The sequence below is a fragment of the Emys orbicularis genome, chromosome 1 (assembly GCF_028017835.1).
Source record: "Emys orbicularis isolate rEmyOrb1 chromosome 1, rEmyOrb1.hap1, whole genome shotgun sequence".
Lineage (NCBI taxonomy): Eukaryota > Metazoa > Chordata > Testudines > Emydidae > Emys > Emys orbicularis.
In genome coordinates this window covers 77,083,378-77,106,446 of record NC_088683.1, presented here as the reverse complement: position 1 = coordinate 77,106,446, position 23,069 = coordinate 77,083,378, and the positions used below count along the sequence as shown (strand labels likewise).

The following is a 23,069-nucleotide window of genomic DNA, read 5'->3' as shown; positions in this document are numbered from 1 at the left end:
GGGCGGCAGGTCCCTCACTCCCTCTAGGAGCGAAGGACCTGCTGCCAAACTGCCGCCGCCGATCGCGGCTCTTTTTTTTTTTTTTTTTTTCCCAATTGCCGCCGCCGATCGCGATCGCGGCTTTTTTTTTTTTTTTGCTTGGGGCGGCAGAAATGCTGGAGCCGGCCCTGCTGGTGCTACATAGTAGCTGGAGGAAAGGAGCAAGAGTCATCCCAGAGACTGGAGTCTGCAGGGTGATTATGTCCGGGGACAGAGGATCATATAGTTGAATAGCACATATATAGGAGCAAAAGAAATAGGGAACTAAGCAGCAGGGAAGCATATGAAAGTGGAGCGGTCAAAGAACAGATGGTAGAAAGTGGGGCGGGTAGAGAGAGAGAGCAAGGAGATAAAATGATGAGCAAGAGGAGGAGATGTTGCCATTAACTTTTTTCCCCAAAAAGGAAAAAAAAACACTTATACTCGTCAGATAAAAATACATGAATACTCTTCTTCTGTCCAAGCAATTGCTGTAGTTGCCACAGTAATGTTATTTAATTGCAAACAAGTGGGAAGGTCCATATTATGAATCCTGTTCTAATCAATTCAATTTTACTGGGACCAATATTTCAATAGTGCAAACAAGATCACCTTCTTTCTTAGATCACCTGTTAATGTTGTTAAATATATACTCTATTTTGCTGTTGTGTGTTGTAATGTTTGTTTTGGTGTAGCTCTGTAGAAAAGATTATTTTCACAGGATATGAGCAGTGACATGTATACACCGTATTAATCTTGAGGGCCTATCTGTTCCATTTCTTGGAGATATGTTTTTCATTCACTTCAGTCCAGAGAGGGGAAAACTGAATTGTGTATTACACAAATATTGTTGGTCTTGAGAACTGCCTAATCTATTACAAGATGCTATAAAAGAGTTTAAGGTGTGGAGTCAACTCGAAGTGTGTCTAGAGTATATATGGACGCTAGAGAGAAAAGTCTACAGAAATTCTGCTGTACAGCTCAGCTCCTGCCTACTGGTCTGCCATCATCTGTTTTTGTGGCATGAAGGAATGTGTGAAAACTCCACAACTAACTGCCTCATTTCTATCCTCCTCCCATTCAACTCCTGGTGCTCTCTGCATCTGAAATTCTTCCCCAGCACTGTCTAGCATGTCCCTATCCTGCTCTCATTAAAACACACTTTTTTCAATAGTTCTAAAACTTCCTGGACTTCCTCTCACTGAAGCATTAAAAGTCAAAGTCTACTAAAACCTAAACCAAGTCCTGGCAGCAATGAAACAAGTGCTAAACCTCACTGCTCAATCACTTTGCTTTTGTTGCACTCTATCTCCTATCCTTCATTTCTGTTTAGTTTGTGATCTCCATGGAGCAAGGATCTTGTGTTTCTGTTCGTACAGCACCTAACATGATTTGGATACTATAGAAATAAGTGACCATCCATTAGTAGTCCTCAAGTACTCTTATATTTACAGAAGTCTTTTAAATAGCTTGCTGCTTTCTTTAGAATTCTTAAGAAGTTCATCTGGTACTGTATCTTACCACTCTCAATTTCTTTATAATTTGTCCTAGTTTGTCCTCTAATTCTATAAATAAATCTTTTTTTCTCCCCTCCAAAATTTTGTTTCTGTTTCTTGCCTTTTTTTTTTTTTTTTTTTTTGCCTTCATTTTTCAGGCTGAAGCAATCTAAAGTCCTCTGAATGTGCTGTTATTGCTATGAATAGGGTGGAACCCACATCCGTAACATTTCACCCCTGGAAGAAACACCAGCCTTTTAAAGGGGTTAACTGAGCGAAGTCTCTATTTAAACTGTAACTTCGAGAACTCAAGCAGTAAACACACTGCTACACATAGGCTCTTACAGAATGGTTCTGGTAGTGTCCCTCGTGCAACAGAGCGTTGACGGCATTACACTTCCTAAGTGTCTTCCCACAACTTTACCAGGACTTCAGTAGGCCAGTCTGCATTCTCAGTCCACATTACACTGTTTTGGGCCCTTGTTCAATAGCTTCTGTCACCAAGCTATCCTCTAGTGCTTGTGGGAGGGGGAGGAAGGAATGTTATGTAACAGGAGGCTGTGAGGCCTAGTGGACAGAGCACTGGACTGAGACTGGGACACCTGTGTTCTATTCCTGGCTCTGCCATTGGCCTGCTGAGGACCTTGGGAAAGTCACATCTACTGTCTGTAAACCGGGGATAACGATCCTGACCTCCTTTGTAAAATGCTTTGATCCAAAGCACTATGTAAGAGCTAGGTACTTATTATTATAATGTACACCTCCCTATGCCAGCTAAAGCTCCTGTGCTACAATGGGGATTCACCGCAAAGAACGGCATGGATTGCAAAGTACTGTGAGGGAGCAGCTTTAGCTTATTATAGCTAAAGCTCCTACCTAGTTTATTATAGCTAAGGCTCCTAACTGTACAAGCTACATAAATGGTGGCTGAATACTATATTCACGCTATCTGGAGTGCTTCTCGTTAAGAGTGTTGTGTTGCATGTGGCATATGGAAGTGGAACGCAAAGCTAGGTATTTCTGGCTCCATACGGCAAATTAGAGCTGCATGAATAAAAAATAAATACCTACATACATCACATTTTTGCTTCATGAACGTTCACATGTGGGAGTTGACATTCTTCCTAGAAATCATTTTTTTTCCTCAAAGAAAAGGTGAAATGTCACCATTTAACCTACAATTGCAGCTCTTTGTTTGGAAATAATGAAATTTCACCTGCAGCTCCATTTTTATTAATTGCTTGTGGGGATGGCTTCCCCAGTTTCTTCTGTGGTCTTTCCCCATCCTCTCAGTTGCTACTACAATTGTATTCTTCTCTAGTGCCCTTCCAACCAACCTTCCAACCCTATGCCTCCAAAACAGCCTTTGCAGCTTCAGTGACATTCATTTTCAGTATTTTAGATTAAGAAATAAATATTGCACAATAAATACCTGGCTTTAGAAGCTTTTCTTGAAACAGACAGCACAATGGATGTTAACCATTTTTACTTTCCTTCATGTTAAAATGAAGGCTTCCATGTAGTGCGTATACTAGAGTGGTCAGTACCAATCAGTGAAGCTCTTACACATCCTGGTCTTCAGTATTTATTTATTTACCAGTATCCATCTAGAATTTTAGGCACTTTACACTTTTAAAAACCAGCTATAAGATACTTGCTTCATCACCAGCCTGGGGAATTATCAGCCATACCAAATTAGTCTTTAAACCTTGGCTTTGGGCTCCATTTATTGTCCGTATATCCACAAACTCATAAAAGGAAAATGGAGACTGTCAGCTGAGGCTTCCTAGCCAGCCGCAAGTCCCAGGACTTACCACATGGAGCCTGCCTTCCTTCCGTAGGGGGTCCTGCAGGACCCTGCCCCTTCCTGCAGCTTCTCCCTGCCGTTCCCCCTCAAATGAGCCACTTGCTGGCTTTTATAATCACTCACTCCCTTTCCAGCGGGTCTGATAACGGGCCTGGTGCCTGGTCAGTTAAGGAACGGGCCACCATTTCACCAACCATACACACAAAATTTAATATCAAGTGCTTTGCAATGTAGTAATGTTCATGCTACTTCCTCATGTCTCAGTGCCTCAGCTTGTTGATGATACTTCATTATAGTTTACAGTTCACTTTGGTGGCAAGGAAAACCTCTTGGCTATAACCCTGCAATATTATTTGGAAAAAGTATTGGGATTTTTCTTTTTATATGGATAGTTAGATTGGCAAACATCTTTAAATTAAATTGAACCTTTGACTTCTTCTTGCTTTATTTGTATATTCACATTATTCCTGTTGGAGAAAAAAAGATTAAAATGAAAGCAATTATCGTCTGTTTGCTTTTCCACTGAAATGACAAAAAAGACATGGCACATTAAACTGGATCCCACATGGTCTTTCAATGTGATTGGTGTTTCATGGGCACCACAGGACACCATTTTCAAAGACCTCTTTAATAAATGTCCCTAAAGATTAATTCAGACACTTGTAATTATAGTACTGTACCTTTGTCATCATCTTTGATTTATCATGAATGATGTTTTATCTGAGTAAATCTTTGGTGAGTCTTCTAAAAAAATTCTGTTGTATTTATGAGAATTGCAGTATGTTAAGAAATCTTTCATTGGATGTTTTGCTGATGTTGGAATTGGCAATAAGATTTTTAAAACTGTTTCTGGTCCTTGACATATACTGCGTGTTGAAAAAAACAGCTGTGTTCTCTTCTGAAAATAAAAATGATCTTTTTTACCTTGAGAACAAAGAACATTTTTAGTGTATGTGTACACATAGGATAGGCAACAGAATTGATTGCTTGTGTCCATTTCTTTGTGCACAATATAATCTAAATGTCTGAAGTGATACTGAGATAATTTAGATAAAAGAGATATTGTGGCTACAGACATATGGTAGTTATTTATGGAGCCCTATATGCTTTGTATATGATGTTACAACAAGTAATCTGTAACATACTCAAAGCCTCAAGGGCTTGTTGGAACTGGTATAGTTAATCCTTTTATTGTTTTGTTTAACTTAATAATGTGAAAGTCATTTAGATGTATATTTTATCTCTCTTAATCTCAAATTATATTAAGCATTATGTGACAATCAGGTAGGGTAACTGGATTTGCTGTTGCATCAAGCTGATATTCAAGGGTAATAGCATCAATTGCTTGTAGTGAAGGGGTTTTAAATTACAAGATAAATTCCTGTCCGAATAGAACTATATTACAGATGTTATGGTCACCATGGTGATACTGACAATTCTTTAGAGAACACCATCTTAAATTTGCTAATTTTAAAAAATTCTTAGTGACTGGAAAGATTTGAAGTTCTTGCTTTTGTATGACTGATTGCAGAAAGATAGACAGACAAACATTACATTGGCTTAATGGCATTCTAAAAGCCTTGTTCTCTCATCAGTATGCAGTTTAGTTACCTATATAGCCTCTGCCTCAACCTCAACCTGCCATATACACACTGATAATATACAGACACTATTGAGTCATATCAGTTCTGCTTGATAACTGCTGACTATATGAATACCCACCACCCCTTGGCTTCTCCAAGCTATATAATCAACGTCTCAAATAACTTCTCAGGATTTAGCTTGATAGAATGCTGTGGTTAAATCTCAACACAATTCACTGTCATCGTACAAAAAAGAACATTTCAAAACGATTACTGAGTCAGTGATCTCAGTACCTGGTTATTATTTGTTATTTATTTATTTTTAAGTTTTAGGGTGATATCTTGGCCCTACTGAAGTCAATGTAAGTTTTGCCATTTGTTTCAACAGGGTCAGGATTTCACCCTAACAAGAGATGGGCAAAAGGTTTCATCCTGTTCCCTTAATCTGTTTTATCCCCATTAGACACTATTGTTCAGAATTCAGCCCCAGGATGATTTCTATGCTGGTGATAATCAAAGAGTTCTCCACTCTGTAGGAAAGTGCCTACTACATTTGGATGCTATAAAAAAATTCAGTTATTAGATAGCCCTTCCCTTGTTTTGCCATTACCTTGATTTCCACCTACCTGCACATTGCATTCTCCCTTCTTCATTGGGGCAGCTACACCAAAAAACCAAAACCCAAAAAACTTCTCCATCCCTAAACTTAGCCATTGCATCCTTCTTCCGCTCTCTCCCACCACATCTGTACATGCTACCTGTGTGGTACAGTGTAACTGCAAATGTAAATTTACTCCGCATTTTTACGTACAAATTAATCTGTGCAGTGTGAAACTGTATAAACAATGCTATAGAAAAATACTGAATTGTATATCAGATACAGAAAGGCTACACAGGGTCCCAATCCATCAAGGACCATCCCCAATGTTAACCATTGCTAACCTACCACCCAGATTGCCATCCCTTATTCCCCACTATTTGTCATGACAGACTAATGCCAATAGGTTACAGCAAAGATTAAATTCAACACCACCACCAAGCTTAGATGGTGAAGGTCTGTAGCGCTGAGTACGATGCCCACGTTCTACAATTAAATTCCCTGAGATTTAATTTGGGCTTCCCTCCACAGACCCTATCAGGAAAGGTTGGGGGTTTTTTTGTTTTGTTTTTTACTTCCGCCTCCTGACTTCCCAATTCATGAGGGGGTTCAGAGGTCACAGAAACTCAACAAGTTCCTGTCAGAGGCAATTGACACAGTCCAAGGCAGACATGGCCAGGGAGCAATTTTGAGAGACTTAGACGGAGGATTGCACAGAATGTCTTCAAGGGAACTAAATGTACAGCTAGGGCAACAAACGCAGGATTCCCTAATTGTACTAATGGAACATTAATGAAACCATCTTATGATGGAAAGAGTGTATCCTGGATAGGGTAAAATAAATTAAGGTTTTGTTCCTATAATTAATTCCTCTTTATTTCCATGAACATTTTAGGTATATCAATATATGCATGAAACCATAACTGTTAATGGCTGCCCAGAATTCCGTGCCAGGGCCACTGCAAAGGTAAGACCTGTGCAACTATTGAAGTACATGTTACCAAAGTGACCTAGTAATTGACTGTGCGCGTGTGTGTTTCAGGTATTCGTGTGTGCTCTGTAAGAAAATTTAGACATCAGTGGCAGCCCAGAGTCTAGAACCAGTGCTACTTCCCAGGTAACAATCCTAATGGCAAATTTAACCTTTGTGCTGCTTCTATAGCTTAAGAAAAGAGAATGATATCATGGGATTTGGTGGTTTATTGAAAAATCAGTTTGCAAAAGCAAATCTACTGGTTCATTCTGTAGAATTAAACCTGGAATACCAATATTTTTATGACAAATTCTCCTATAAGGCTCATCCCAAGTAGCAGGTGGTCTAGCCTCCAATCAATGCATGTAGGATTTTCAGAGGTGCTGAGCACAGAAGACTCCAATTGAAGTCAATGGGAGCTGTGGGTGCCCATCACTTCTGAAAGACAGGGCCCAAGTATGTAAGTCTGATAAAAGTGAGTGGTAACGATGTGTGAATTCCCCTGTATTGATGGAAGAATCCCTATTGTACCCAATATGTAATATGCTTTGTGGTTTCAGTGCACGAACAAAAATAATTGCTTCCAACAGGGCTTCATCATGGAATTACTCCCTCTGCACCAAATGGTAAAGGAAGATTACCCGCCACATGGTAAACGGGTTATGTAGATATCGTGCAGTAAGCGTATTCTAGGAAAGCCATGGTATTTTTTCAGGAAAATAATTCATTAAGACCCAGTCCTTCCCCCAGGGAAGTCAATGGCAAAATCCCACTAGTTTTAATGTGATTACACCCTTGTAAAGCTACACTAGGGGAAAAGCAGCAAATAAATAAAAAAAAACCTAAGACAATAGTAAAAACACACAAAGATCAAAAATACATATCAAAGACACCTACAGTATTTCAGAGAAATGTTCCCTATGGTAACCAGTACGTTTAAAATAATTAGCCTACTGTACAGTAACCAAAATATTTTCCTACATTTGATTTTTTATTTCATTTTTGTTATATTGAGTTAGGTTTTTTTCTTATGAGTTAACCTTTTTCTAATTGAAACTTCAAATGAACAATGTAGATTTGTAAAGGTTCTACTACTGAATGTAGAAAATTATGTTAGATTATGATTTGTTTACACTGTAGGCAAACACAAAAATGATTGCTACGTGGTATAATAAAGGGTGAAAAATTCTGAATAGTGTTTGCCATTCTCATTTCTTATTCATATAGAACAGCAGGGTTACAGAGCAATGTTTGAATATCGCAATACTTCCTGGTTATTTCTGGGCTGTCTGCATTGTATTTTCCTAGTGCATTCATGTCTGACATTTAAATGTATGCATGATGACAAGGTTTGCATGAGCAAGTACATATAACTGAGAATAATCCATTATATTCATATCGTCTACTAGCTTCCATTAAGCATAAACATTATTAGAATGCTGAACAAGCATTAACATAATGTAGAATTACTGCAGTAATTTTAAATCTGAGGATATGTTGAAAAGTAAAAATAATTTTTTAATGTTTACTTAATGCTTTACCAGGGTCTACAATTAAAGAGAGACAATTGCTAGTGAAAGATTGAATAAAGAATGTTTTTCTTTTCTTCATACAAGATTTACAATACCTTACATATTTGTAATTTTTCTATAGTGAGAATAGTCATTTAGTTTAATTCATTTTATACTTTCATAATCTGAAGATTATTTAGCATTACTTTTCTAGTCCTATTTATATAAAGTGCAGTTACAGTATAAAAGTTCATGCCCCTGTTGTAAAAGTTATTAATATATCAGCACTTTTTTCAAGAGGAAGATTTTATTGAGGCTATTTAATAAAATAGTTTAAATGGAAATATCTTTCTTCAGGATTTATTTGGGGGCAAAGAATAAACCAAATAATCAGTCCCATATATATATTGGGGGGGGGAATTAACTTTATCCAAATTACATAAATTAGAAGTACAGCAGAAGGTTATATCGGTGTCTTGCACAGCAGTAAGGAAAAAAGTGAGTGACAAAGCTGCTTTAAAAAGAGAAGTAATGTGTCACAGAGTTAGAACAGATGACTAGCAATCTGGCCTTTTAGGATCTATTTCTGGGTGACATTGGGCAAGTCACTTAACTTCTCTCAGTGCCTGTTTCCCCAAGTATTTCAAAGGAGTGATTTGAGACTTAACATTTGTAAAGTGCTTTCAAATCTTTGATAGAATTTCAAAATATTATTTTCATGTGAACGAATTCTTTCTGCAAAACAAACGACAGGGCTTAACAGTGATCTCATTACATGGCCAAATAACTGTCTTTTCTTCCAGGCAACAGTTGCTGCTTTTGCAGCAAGTGAAGGCCATTCACACCCTCGAGTGGTGGAGCTGCCAAAGACTGATGAAGGTCTTGGCTTTAACGTGATGGGAGGAAAGGAACAAAACTCTCCTATATATATTTCTCGTATAATTCCTGGAGGGGTGGCAGAAAGACATGGAGGACTCAAGCGAGGAGACCAGCTGCTTTCTGTTAACGGAGTGGTATGTGAAAAGTTTAGAGTGATTTCCTTTTTCATGAGAGTTTTTATTTTTCCAAATGAAGGTTTAAAATGCTTAAAATGTTTAAAAAACCACAAACAAAATTAGTTCTGCAGTAAGAGACCCGAGATGGTACATTTGCGGTGAACTAAACAACTTTATGCCACCACATCTTTGTTATAATATTGATTGTTAGAGCTTCATCTTCCAGTGTGGCTCAGCTCGGAGAAGTGACTCTAAAAATGTCCTTATGGATTTCCATTGTTTATTGTCTCGATTTCTGCATAAAATACATGCAATTTACAAGTTAAAAAGATATCTTCTGTCATTGCCAGTGCTGCAATTGGAGAGTCAAACTGGGCTTTTTTTCTTCTTGTACTTCATAGCCAATAACAGTCCTGCAGGCCAAATTAGGCCCTCTGTGACATTTGTGCAGTCATGTGGCCTTCAGTGGCTTTGTACAACTATAATTAAAAAGGAACTAAGTAAACAATGTTGTTGATGATTCACAATGAAGAATAAAATCCAGCTCATTCTCTTTTACTTGTGTTGTTCTGTAGTGTTATTTTTGTCACTAAAATCAGCTGATATTAGTAAATACCAGGGTGCATAGAAATCATTGATTTAAAAAATAAATAAATAAAAATCTGATTTTTTTATTTAAATCGGATTTTTTTGATAAAATGCTTTTTGAGGAAAAAACCTATCTAAAGATGTTTTAATTAAGATACATTATAGCTCATCAAAGATATATCATGGAATAGGGATTATAAATTCTAATTCTATGGTATGACACAATATAGTCATGTAATGTTTAAGAAAAGTTTTGTAAATGAGTTCCAATAGTTCATGGATTAGGGACCTAATTGTATGGGGTCCCAGGGGCTTCTGTATAGATTATGTAGGTTTATCTTTCTATCTACCCAATGGGACTCAGTGCTCAGTCTAGAAGATACCATCAGAGATGCTTAGTTTTGCAGTTCTCAAACTGTGGATTTGTGTCTCCAGAGATGATATGCTTGTTAACAGCAAAAATGTTTTTAAATACATAATTAAATAATATATAGAGGTGAGAAATAACAGACCTAAGCCCTATTGTCCCTCTGCAAATTTGTGTACACAGAGTCAATCCCTTATCTCTCTCTAAAAGTGCAAAGTTTCAAAAAGTTCAATGAATAGAAGATTGTTGGGGGTGGAATAGATCTGGACAAGGAGAAGAAGTCTGGAGATAAATTTGAGAAGAGAGGGACAGGCAGTAGAAACAAAAGTGAAACTGTTTGAGCAGCATATTCCAGAAGTCTTGAAGTCTTTCTGAGTGTAGCCTTCATTGATTTGAGATCTATTATACCATTCTCTCACTAGAAGGGAAAACCTATAATGGCAGCAGGCCGTAAAAGAGACCCAGTTTGGGATTATTTTAATTAAATTCCTCTACCTGTGGGTAAGACAGGCATGTGTGCAAAATGCAAACAGTGCAAGAAAGAAATGTAAGGCCTGGTTGCCCGAATGAAACAACATCATGAGAAGTGTTCCTTCTCAGGAGGAAGCTGCGTTGAAGATGATGATGAAAGGAACGTGTCTGAACATGCAGGATCTTCAGGTTGGTAAACTTTTTTATTTCATACTTCTTTCTTAAGGACTGCTTGTCTTCCTTCTGGACTATTCTTGAATTCTCATGTTTGAGCAAAAAATATAGTTGTTACTCTATGGTACTATCATTTTAGATGCAATTGTGATAAAAAGATAAATAACTGAAATAGGCAGATCTTCCTTTTATAATTTCACCTTTAAAGTAGTACTGCATGTCAGTGAATGCAATGTGTAATACCATGAGCAGTATGGTAATAATAATTAAATATCTGCATTGACTTATTTTGTTTAGGAGAATCCATCCTCAACATACAGGATTCTGAAGACTATCCACCTTCAAGATCACCATCGTTTTCTATTGTTTCAGAGTTATCGCCAATGATAGTGTTTCAGTCACATCATGTATGTCACATAGCCACAGTATAACACCTGTAGCAAAAAGGAAAAAAACCTCCATCATCCAGAAACAGCCATAGATAAGTTTGTGATAAGAACCAGCAGACTACAAAAAGAAGTAATATATGAAAAAATTGCCTGGTTTGTTTATGCAACAAATTCTCCTTTCTGTAGGATTGAGAACCCACACTTCATTAACATGGTTCAGTCATTAAGACCAGGATACAGTCCACCCAACAGAGCAGATGTCACAGGCAAATTGCTAGATAAAGTGTATGAAAGAGAAATTGAGCAGTGTGAAAAAGGTCTGGAGGGTGAAATTGTTAACCTGAGTCTTGATGGATGGAGAAAAAAATTCAAATGTCTAGTACGCAACTTGGTCACAGACAATGCTGCAAATTTGTCTAAGATGAGAAGAAATTTAGAAGAGAGTCCCAAGCTAATAACATATGGTTGCATTGCTCATTTGATGCACCTCTTAGCCAAAGACTTCAGTGTTCCAGAAATAAAGGCTAATGTTGTTGAAATTGCAAAATACTTGCGTAACAACCACTTTGCAGCAGCTGCTCTGAAAAAAGTGGGAGGAACCAAGCTAACTCTCCCACAAGACGTGTGATGAAACTCAGTAGTGGACTATTTTGAGCACTGTATCAAGAACTGGCCTAATCTGATGACAGTTTGTGAACAAGATCATGAAAAAATAGATGGCACTGTCACAGCCAAAGTTCTCAACATTGGGCTTAAGAGAAATGTTGAACATATGTTGAGTACCGTGATGCCTATTTCTGTAGCCTTGAACAAAATGCAGGGAAATAGCTGTTTTATTGCTGACGCTATTGAAATTTGGAAGAAACTGAGTGAGACCTTAAAAAGAGAAATATGCAACGACAGAGTTAAATTACAAGCATTAAAAAAACAAATGGGACAAGCACTATCTCCAGCTCATTTTCTTGCAAATATTCTCAATTCTCGGTACCAGGGTCAAACCTTAACGGCTGAAGAAGAGGAGTTGGCTATGACATGGACATCCAGCAATCATCCCTCCATAATGCCAACTATAATAAACTTCAGGGCTAAGGGTGAACCATTCAAGAAATATATGTTTGCTGATGATGTTTTAAAGAAAGTCACACCAGTGAACTGGTGGAAGTCACTTAAGCACTTGGATTCAGAGACTGTTGAAGTGATAAATCTCACTTTTAACAGCAGTAGCTTCTTCTGCCGGTGTAGAAAGAATATTTTCTTCCTTTGGACTAATTCATTCCAAATTGAGAAATCGTTTGGGACCTGAAAAAGCAGGAGAGCTTGTTTTTCTTTTCCAGATTATGAACCAACACGAAAATGAAGGTGAAGATGACTGAGTTAGCTGCAGAAGCCAATATTTTAAGTTTCTCATGTTGACCTGGCTGACATAGTGGATTTAATATATTTTTTTAAATATTTCATTTAACTATTTTAGTTAAAAACAATTTTAACAGAAACAAACCTGATTTTAAAAAACTTCAATGTTTAAATAATTCAAAAGTTCATATGCTTGTTTTGTTAAAATATTCTATGTTTGCTGTTGAAGAAAAAGTCCAGAATACATAACGTTGTTGTTTTAGTTAAATAAAACAATTTAAATGTCTGTCTGGTGATGTTCTCCTCCTAATACAGCATGGCAAGAAAATCCTCCAAATATTAATGATTAACCTGTTGAATTGAAGATAGTTCACCTCCCAATGACTTCATAAATATCTGCTTCAATTACCTTTGGTAAATGAAATAACCAAACAATCATTCATTTTTTGATATAGCTGTAAAACTAATCTGAAAAGTTTTCAAAATAAAGCACTTTAAAAATGTATAGTGTGTACCTTCTAAAAATGAAACCTACATCTATATCTGAGTTGTGAAGAATGTGTATTAAGGTTATAACAACCAACAAGAATGCACTTTTATGTAAAAATCCATGATTAAATAGAGTCTTCCTGATTAATGAATTTGATTTAAATCAAATCCACCCTGGTAAATACATACAGGGAGCAGATGTGTAAAGTAAAAAGGTGTCATTTTACATAGTTACTGTACTTTTCAGTCACTTTCAGACTGACTGATTTGCAATAGTTTCACTCTGGACTCCAAACAGGGGAACTGGAATGGAGAGGAGAAAAATCAGGCCTGAGTGTCTTTGGGACCAGTTCTGCCCTCAGATCTCCCCATAACTTCTTATCACATATTTGTTGCACTTCTCCTATGTGTGGTATACCAGGAGATGAATAAAATTATTGCACTGCAGTTTTTCAAAGTGACAACATTGAGTCCCTGGGCAGAATTAATCCCTTTTAAAAGAATTTTCTAACAGTCTGAAGATTTAATGATGAGTTAGGATTACACTATTTCTTATTCTTCTTACAATTGCCTCATAAATATTACAGTGTATTTTCTTTGTATTATAATCTTTGTCCTCAGAATAGGAGTCAATCATCATAAAGCATGAAGTCATTGTGGCATAAAGCTAAGTATTCTGTTACTTCCTTGCCCTTTACCCAGCCCCATTAAAATCCATGAGGCAGAGGTGAAATGTCAGTAAGATTTTGTAAAATATTAAAATAGTATGGCACACTCCAATAGCATGCTTCTGCCTGAAAACACTGTACAAAAGACTGTAATCCTATATTCCTTATGCACCTCCCTATGAAAGGGACATAGGATCACACCCCCAAAATGGTTCATAATAAGCTTGAAATATAAGAGTGTTCAGCTTAATTTTCTGTTCATGGCAAGACTGTAAAGAATAGTAAAGCATCAGCAACTAGAACTGGTTGGGAATTTTCTTGATTAAATGTTTTTCAATTGGAAAATGACAATTCATTGAAATGGAACCTTTTTGTGGGAACATAGTCGTTCTGATGAAACTTTTGTCAGGAATGTTTCTCAAGTCAAGGATGGGAATTTCTAGTTAAAAAAACAGCAAACAAGAGAATAGCCAATAGCCTTCGGGGTATGACACCACATGGTACATGGGAAACCCAGGTTCAAGTCCTGGCTCTGTCTGATTTGGAACAGAAACTTGAATCCTGATCTCCCACATCCCAGGTGAGTGTCCTAACCACCAGACTATGCTAGGGTGTGTGTGTGTGTCTCTCTCTCCATGTTTTTGAGTGTGAAAATGTCTAAAGGTCTCAGTTTTGTCCCCATGCAGAATGGGAAATTTTTGGAAATTGTGAAAATTTTGCCGACCATCCCTATGCACTGGGGGGGGGGAAATATGATTCCATAAATAAAAGAAGAGCTACTACAGAGATCAATCAACTTCACAAGTTCCAGTTGAATATTTAACCAAATAAGTTATTTGAACTTCACAGGTTGGAGGTAAATCAAATAATCTCATTGATATTTAGCATCACTGCCAACCGATGAAGGGAAAAATACAGGTAAAAGGAAATTAAGTATTCTAATTGACCAACAGACTTAATTGGAAAGATTTTTTTCTTTCAATTACAGCTGGACAAATACTGTAAAAATAGGTGAACCGTCAAATTTTAAAATGCATTTGCTTTGATTATAGTCTCACCTCTTTGTGAACAGCCTACAGAAGTTTACTTGCAGGACTGTGCGCTGGAAAAAATATTAAGCTAATATTGCAGAAAACAAATGTCAAATTCACCATTTCGAGTATGCACACGAGAAACCTGAATCTAAGAGTTATGCTCATCTGGAGAGGTGAGACAAACTTATCTGTGATCCATGTCTAATGAAAAAAACCCTCTATTTTCAATTATAAATGTTGAAAACTTGAAACAATACCTGTTGCTAACAATTCACAAGCCATCCAGCGGCTGATTATACCCACACAAAACATTTCTAGAATAATTTCAAAACAATAAAATAATATGGAAGTAGTGATCTTTTCACAGACAACTTGAGAACAGAAGCAAAAAAGCTAAGTTTTGCTAACCTATTGTTTGCTGTGAACAGGTCACCTGCATCTGAGATAAAGCAATAATATACAGCAGGTGCAGTATAACAGATGGATCAGCAGTGGTACATGAGATGAAAATGAAATATCAGCAGCTTGCTTATGCTCATATGTTGGTGGTTTTCCAACTTTATAATTATCAACATAAAACTAGGGCTGCGTGTTCAGAACCTGTATTACTTATCCTAGCATGACTGGTTGGTGTTGTTTAAATTGTCTTACCAGAACTTTAAAAGAAATACTTATCAGTGTGCAGGGGAGTAATGTATTCTTTTCCCAAGTAAAGGGCATTGTATGCAATAAGCCCTGCAGATGGCTCAGCCATGACACAGAGGTAGCTGTCCATATCTGGCATTGGTTATGCTTTTATCGCGTAGCTACTGTTAGTCAGATATTGCAGGGGATACAGCATAAGTATACAAGAACTAATTCTAATCCAGCGTCTGTACTTACAGACCTCAAATAGGAATACTACTCTCACTTTGCCTGCTTGCCCAGTAATCAGATTCCTTTTCCTTGTCTGCAATTGAGTAGGGGATTTTTGACTATAATTATATGTGCCTGGGTATAGTAATGACAGTGCTTTCCTGTATAATATCTGCAATTCCTTTACCTATTGTTATCTCTACAGTAGGTCTTTTACTTTTATTCTGCTTGATAGCACCTGCCAATGCTGCAAGATAAAAAAAAAAATTAAATGTGTATTCTGAATATCCTTCTCTTTGCAGTTCTTAAGTTGTTAAACAAAGAGGGAGGAAGCCAGGTTGGGTGTTAAGTAGTATCACAGCCTTTTATTCAGCAAGCAGCACTGGCATATGGTGTTCTTTATTAGAGGGTGTGTTGGTGAGCAGTCCCTCAGATAACACTAGGCATACAAACACATGTTATGCTTTAATTAAACACAGGTTATTGGGCTTGACACAGGGGTCACTGAGTGATATTTAATTGCCTGTGGTATACAGGAGGTCAGACTAGATGATCTAGTGGTCCCTTCTGGCCAAACTCTTATGAATTTAAGAATGACAGCGGGCACAGATGCATTAAAACCAAGTGCAGTAATGGTGTTGGATGCAACCAAACTCACCTTTAACTTAGCTTTGGTTGATAATACCTGAACTCAGGTCTGTGATAGGAGCAAGCTCCATACTTAGTAGCATAATTGTTTACTTTGTCTTTTGTAGTTTCACCTTCCTTGTTTTGTTTGAGAGCTTAAGTCTTTATCCTGCACCATTCAAGTCAATGGGAGTTTTCCCATTGACTAGACTGGGAGCAGGATCAAGCCCTTAAGCTGGAGGACTTTATACAAACGGGGAGGGGTGAAGTGCCAAAAATGAGCAGCTATGAATTGCAGTCAAGTTTTGTAAGTGGTTTGAGAAGTGGAAGTACACAATCTTGTTGAATCCATTACACAGGCACAATCACAATTGCTTACTGCACCATCTGTAACCATCCATCCCCTTTAAAAACAAAATACATGTTTTATACTTAAATAATTGCATACAAGTTCAGATATTCTACTTGCCATGTGCTTTACTGCCTATTATAAATAACAGCAGTGAAGTAAAAATATGCTGCTCTGTAAATATAGACAGTGTTAATTGCTATGGGTGCCCAATGCTGATGCCGATTCATATTGACCATAATTCGTTAGGAAGAAAGTGACATGCAGAAGGATGCAGAGCTGCATGTGGTTAGTTTCAAGAACAGAAGTCACTTTACAGTGATCAATGTGACCATGTCACATATTAGTGATTTATTATATAGCTAGCACAATAAGCTAGCTTCTCCTCTGATGGAATTCAGTACACCCTATGGGTTTATTAAAATAAATAGATAGCTTTTGAAAAATCAAACCACAAAACACCTAAGCAAATTTTTAGTTTGTACATGCAAATTATCTTTCAAATAAATTTTAAAAATACCCTATTCATATATTGTTTTCCATTTGAGCTCTGATCGTTTTGTGCATTAGACACATTCTCACCTAATAATTTTTCAAGTATTTATAGTGGAATTCTATTTTTTGCAAATTACTTTCATTTAGCTCTGTATGTTCAGCAGATTTATATTATCATAATCACAACAACTAAAAAAAGTGTACTCTGTCACATAACTTTAAGATCTTGCAGTGGGAGGGTTATGGAAGAGATTTAGAAAATCTGTGCTTCAGAAACCATATGGTCATGCATCTGAAGCTAGTTTGTTAGTTAGTTGAAGGTTCCGTCTCACTCTGGCTGCCAAATACAGAATGGCCTACAGAGGTGAAAGGAAGCCGGTACGGTCCGATACAGCGTACCGGCAAGAAAGTGCTGACTGTACCGGCAGGCCACTGATGGGGGGCGAGGGGGCAAAAGGGGCAGCTGCCCCAGGGCCCTTTTAAATCACAATTTAAAGGGCCCGTGGCTCCCAGCCGCCCTGCATACCGGTAAGTCATTTAAGTTACTTTCACCCCTGAGCCTACCTCATCATTTTAGCACCTGAAATGATCATTATCATCCCCCCCAACTTTGAATATAAATATGTTTTCTGAAGCATGTTCACATTTCTGAAATACTTATGTCCCATCAGTTAATCTAAAAGTTTATTCCTTGCTTGGGACAGTATTTTCCAAATATGTTGTTGATGTAAATCCTGTGCTGGACCCTATATCAAGTTATGTTTGCTGCCAGCAAGAGGTTAGAGGACAAACAGTATTGATTGTGTTACACATTTCATTGAAGTCAAGTCATGTGATGTGCCTGCTTTTGGCATCTTCTGCCTTGATAGTTCTATCTCAGTTTGCCACAGCAGAAGCAATTCATATTTGTTCTGACCTGTTACATACAGTATTTACAATCTATTAGAAGTGACAAAAATAAGCAAAATTTTCTTCTAATTTCTGACGTTCCTAAAATGATGCCAACGTATTCTTGCAATATTAGACTTTTATCAGTGCTGCTTCTTCTCTTTGGAGATTTGTGGCATATAGGCATAGTTTCCTTTTAAATAGCATGATACACAATTTGCCTCAATATACTGTATGGCAAAGCTTTGATTTCTTTTCTTTTATGAAAAAAACATTCGTTTAAAAATGGTCTACAATCCACATGAAGATCTTGGTTGTAAGGTTTTTGCACTGAGACACTTTTGTTTGTTGGAACGTATATGACAATCATCTATCATTATAGAATTCCACCATTCCACCTAATGTGTGGAACAATTTGTACTCCTGAAATACACTCCAGTCAAGCAATTTAGTGGGGGGGAAATGAAAAACCTCTTTCAGAGAAATCACCTCTGCTTTTGAAGACCTACTATTTAAAAACAATGTAAACATACAAATCAGAAATTAAGCACATTTGGGAGTGTTTCATTTCACAGCAGATATCACTTAATGCAAGTCATTTTTGAGAGAAAGGGTATGTACTGATCTGACAAGAGAATTTTGCCCCTAATCAGGGCCCTGAGATCCTTCAGTATGTATGTTTTCTCCTTCGTGACTTTCTTTTCCTCTGTACTCTACCACAAATAAAGTTAGATAAAGTACCACTTTTGAGGGACTATGTCAAACCTCATTGACAGAAGACCTTGCTTTCTCTCACAAATAGGCATTATCAATCATTTGTTCCAAGGACTGAATATCACTTCTTGTGAGGATTGGAAATCTAGAATTCAGAACTGAAAGAAAGAGAAGGAAGGGAGCATTTGGGGAAAAGAGGGATAGGGAAATATAGGAAATTGAAAAGGAATAAATAACTACATATTGAGAAGCAGTCAGTAAAGAGGATTTACTGTGCTCAAGCCTATGTTCCAAGGAAGCTAGTGGGAAATGAGACACTGGAAGCTGCTTTTTAAAGTTGACTTCAGTGGTAGGTGGGTCAGGAGATGGACATTGGGTTAGTCTCCTTTTGTGTGTAATTGTATATAGAAAAAACTTCAACAAAATTTCTACTTTTTTTTTTTAAGCTTAGAAATGTCAGTAATGTTGTCTCATCTCCCCTGTTTTTTCTGAAGAATCCAGAGATGTGGTTTCTTGGCTCTTAATTGAAGGAGGTCTTCAATCTTTAGCAAAAGAGCTTTCCTCTGAATTGTCTGTTGTATATTTGAGTTAAATGAGTGTTAACAAAAACAATAGTTTTAAATAGTCTGAATTACAAAAAACAAAAAGCCTGCAACTTCTCTCAGTGAGGTTTCAAATCATAGATATCAGAGTTCTCCACTTACCCTTACGGTCTTCCAGGAAACCAGGGTAAAAATCCGAACAGAATAGTAACTAAAAAGCCACCTTCATATATCATAAAAAGTCAGAAAACCATTTCTCTTTCACGTGCATGATATATTTTAAATGTTTGGATTTCACAAACCATGAACTTGTCTCACCTACACTTGTGCCACTCCCTCTCCACGGCAATCACACACCTTTTTATTTTTTTCAATATCAACACACATACACCACCACACTCAAAGCCAGTCTGGTACTGCAGAGTTTAGCTAGAACTGCAGTATTTTTAAAACCAAATTCAAATTCTGTTTTCAGACACAGTTAAGTCCAGCATAAATGTGGCTTAGCACAAGGGTATGTCTACACTGATAAAAAAAACCTGAAGCACCTAGTTTCAGAGCCCAGGTCAGCTGACTTGGGCTTGCAGGTCTAGCGCTTCAGGGCTATAAAACTGCAGTGCAGACGTTCAGGCTGGGGCTGGAGCCTGGGCTCTGAAACCCTGTGAGGGGGGGAGGATGTGACCTCTTGGGTGTGATAGGCTAGTTCAGGGGTCGGCAACCTATAGCACACATGTCCCGGCAGGCAGCAGCGTGCCATTAAAAATCCTGTGCAGCCCAGCCCGGCATGGGGGCAGGGGGCAGAAGCTTGGTCCTGCCGGCTCCCCTGCCTCTTCCCGCAGTATGCTGGGTTCCTGTCCCTCCTCCTTCTCTCCTCCCTCCCTCCCTGCCGGCCGATCAGCTGATGGCCCTTGCAAGGGAGGGGGTGGGGGAGGAGTGGAGTCAGCGTGCTCGCTGCTCCCAGCGGAGGCAGAGAAGAAGCGGGGGCAGGGCCTTGGGGAAGGGGGTGGTGGAATAGGGGCATATCCCCTCCAGCCCCCTGCCGTGAGCACCCCATGACCCCAGCCTACACCCCCAGCCCTCTGCCCTGACCCCCCCCTCACACACACCCAGCCCTCTGCCCTGAGCCCTGCAGCCCTGCACACCCCCCAGGCCTGTGCCCTGAGTCCTGCGCCCCGCCCACCACCCAGGCCCCTGCCCTGAGCCCTGACCCCCCCCCTCACACACACCCAGCCCTCTGCCCTGAGCCCTGACCTCCCGCACACCCACACAGCCCTCTGCCCTGACCCCCCCTCACACACACACAGCCCTCTTCCCTGAGCCCTGCAGCCCCGCACACACCCTAGGCCCGTGCCCGGAGCCCTGCGCCCCGCACACCCCCCAGACCCCTGCTCTGAGCCCTGTACCCGCCTCACACACACCCAGCCCTCTGCTTGACTCCTTCACACACACCCCACGACCCCAGCCCCGACTCTGGCACCCACACACATACCCAGGCCCCCCACACCCTATGCCCTGACACCTGCACCCCTCTCACATGCCCCCAGCCCTCTGCCCTGACTCTTGCACCCCCCCACATACCCAGCCCCCCCACACTCCATGCACCCCCCACATCCTGACTCTTGCACCCCCCCACATCCCCACCCCCCACCCTAAGCACCAAACAGGAGCTCCTGCACACACACACCCCACATTCCCACCTGCACCCCTTGCACCAAATGGGAGCTGCCCAGGTAAACGCTCCACACCCAAACCCCAACCCTGAGCCCCCTCCCTCATTCTAGCTCCTGGCCAGACACTACACTCCAACCCCCCAGCCTGCTCCTTCACTCCCAGCCCTGTGCTCAGTGCACTCCCACTCTCAGCTCAGTGCAGAGAGAGAGGAAGAGAATGGGCCAGAACCAGGGAGAAGGTAGGTACCCACCATATGTGGGCAGGGCCGGGACCCCAGACCAGCAGTGGGCTGAGCGGGTCCAGCAGCCGGGATCCCGGCTGGCAGAAGCCGGCGGATGGAACCCCTGAGTGGCAGCGGGCTGAGCCGCTCAGCCCACTGCCGGTCTGGGGTCCTGGCCGCTGGCCCCACACAGCCCGCTGCTGGTCTGGGGTTCTGGCTGCCGGTCTGGGGTTCTGGCTGCCGGACCCTTGCCAGCCGGGGTCCAGGCCACAGGCCCCGCTCAGCCTGCTGCCGGCCTAGGTGAACAGAACCCCAGACCAGCAGCGGGCTGAGCGGGCCAGCAGCGTAAGATCAACATTTTAATTTAATTTTAAATGAAGCTTTTTAAACATTTTGAAAACCTTTATTTTACAATACAACAATAGTTTAGTTATATAATATATAGACTTATAGAGAGAGACCTTCTAAAAAACATTAAAATGTATTACCGGCACGTGAAACCTTAAATTAAAGTGAATAAATGAAGACTCGGCACACCACTTCTGAAAGGTTGCCGACCCCTGGGCTAGTTTATGATCTTGCAAACACTTAAATATACGCATCACTCTGCACTCACATGAGCAAGACTTAGAGTTCAAGGTGTCTACTTGCATGAGGAGGATTATGTACATGCTCATGTGTAGATTATGGAAACTAAGGTCCTGGTTCATCACTCACCCCTTGGCCTCCTGGTTTACTCTTGCAGATGCAGTTAAGTGGACATTGCAGCACATATGCCTGTCTGCTACTAACTGGATGGAGAGCACCAGCTCATTTTGCATAGGCTACCAAACAGTCACTACTGGAAGGGGTCTGCACTTGTGATACTAACTCCAGTTCAGCAAAGGATGCAATTATGCATGTGAGCAGTCCCATTAACTTCTAAACACAAATAGTCTCTGAAGTTAGTGGGCTTGCTCGCATATTTGAAGTTAAGCAGGTGCTTACATATTGCAGTGAGCTCCATGCAGTATCAGTGCCTTAGAAATGAAAGGCTAGTGAGCCATTCCCAAACACCCAACCTGCTCGCTTCTCACCCATGTTAAGCTTTCACACTCCCTGTATTCCACTTTCTTATCTGGTAACCACAGGAAAGGTTTGACAAGCTTTTCTTCAATTCAATTGTTTTTGCATTATTTTGGCTTGTATATTTGCAAAACTCTCCCCACCCCAGTTTTTGTATGAATCAGAAATTATGCTCATTTTCACATTTCAGATGCAACCTAAAAATGATTCAGGCATCAAATTTAAAATGCAAAAAGAGATAATCAATCAACCCTGCATAAATCTTATTTACATTTACATTTCCCCCCCAATGACCATTTGAAAAGTCTAAAATACGGAAACAGCTTAAACCACTGACATCCTTTCTGTGACAGCAAGTACGAGAAGAGGACAGGACTCTGGATAAAACCAGCATCTTTAGAACTCTCTATGTTCTCCTTGCTTGCAGAGCGTGGAAGGAGAGCACCATGAAAAAGCAGTGGAGCTCCTGAAGGCTGCTAAAGATAGTGTCAAGTTGGTTGTGCGCTACACTCCCAAAGTGCTGGAAGAGATGGAGGCTCGTTTTGAAAAACTGAGGACAGCACGACGCCGGCAACAGCAGCAACTGCTAATTCAGCAGCAGCAACAGCAGCAGAATACACAGCAAAATCATATGTCGTAGGTGAGACTATTCATTGGTCATGCTTTTGGCTCGAACCTGTGAAGGGTTGAGCATCTCTTACCAGCTACTGAGCACCGACCGCAACAGGAGCGGAGAGTGCTCATCACTTGGTAGATTTCAGTGTGCCCTACCCCAAGAAAAATGCACTTTGCAAGTAGGGGATTTGCCACATCAAAATGTGGTGCTATTTTTCCAAGTCTGAATCTAGAAATCAATACCTGGCATATAAGTCTAGCATGCAATACAAGGAAGAGTCTGAGCAGTAAGTTAGTATTCTTTCTGGACACCCTCTCATACTGTATTTTACTCCAATGAGCCAAAAAAGAGAGTTCTTGTAAAAATTAAGAATTTTTTGCTACCAGCTTTAGGCTTAATATAACAGTCCCTTACTACTATGCTGCAGAGCATCTACACATATGAGGGGAATTTTTCCCAGGCCTTTCACAGCTACAAAAAGCCTCAAATGCACCAAAGCTACTGTGGTTCCAT

General features: G+C 39.7%; 1 protein-coding gene across 1 annotated transcript; it reads left to right on the top strand.

The window, feature by feature from the left end:
* Positions 1-6,409: 6,409 nt before the first annotated feature.
* Positions 6,410-22,580, top strand: LIN7A (lin-7 homolog A, crumbs cell polarity complex component). The gene is made up of 3 exons (XM_065423477.1): positions 6,410-6,469; positions 8,790-8,999; positions 22,368-22,580. The coding sequence occupies exons 1-3, from the start codon at positions 6,410-6,412 to the stop codon at positions 22,578-22,580; spliced, it is 483 nt and encodes a 160-aa protein (XP_065279549.1).
* Positions 22,581-23,069: the final 489 nt, after the last annotated feature.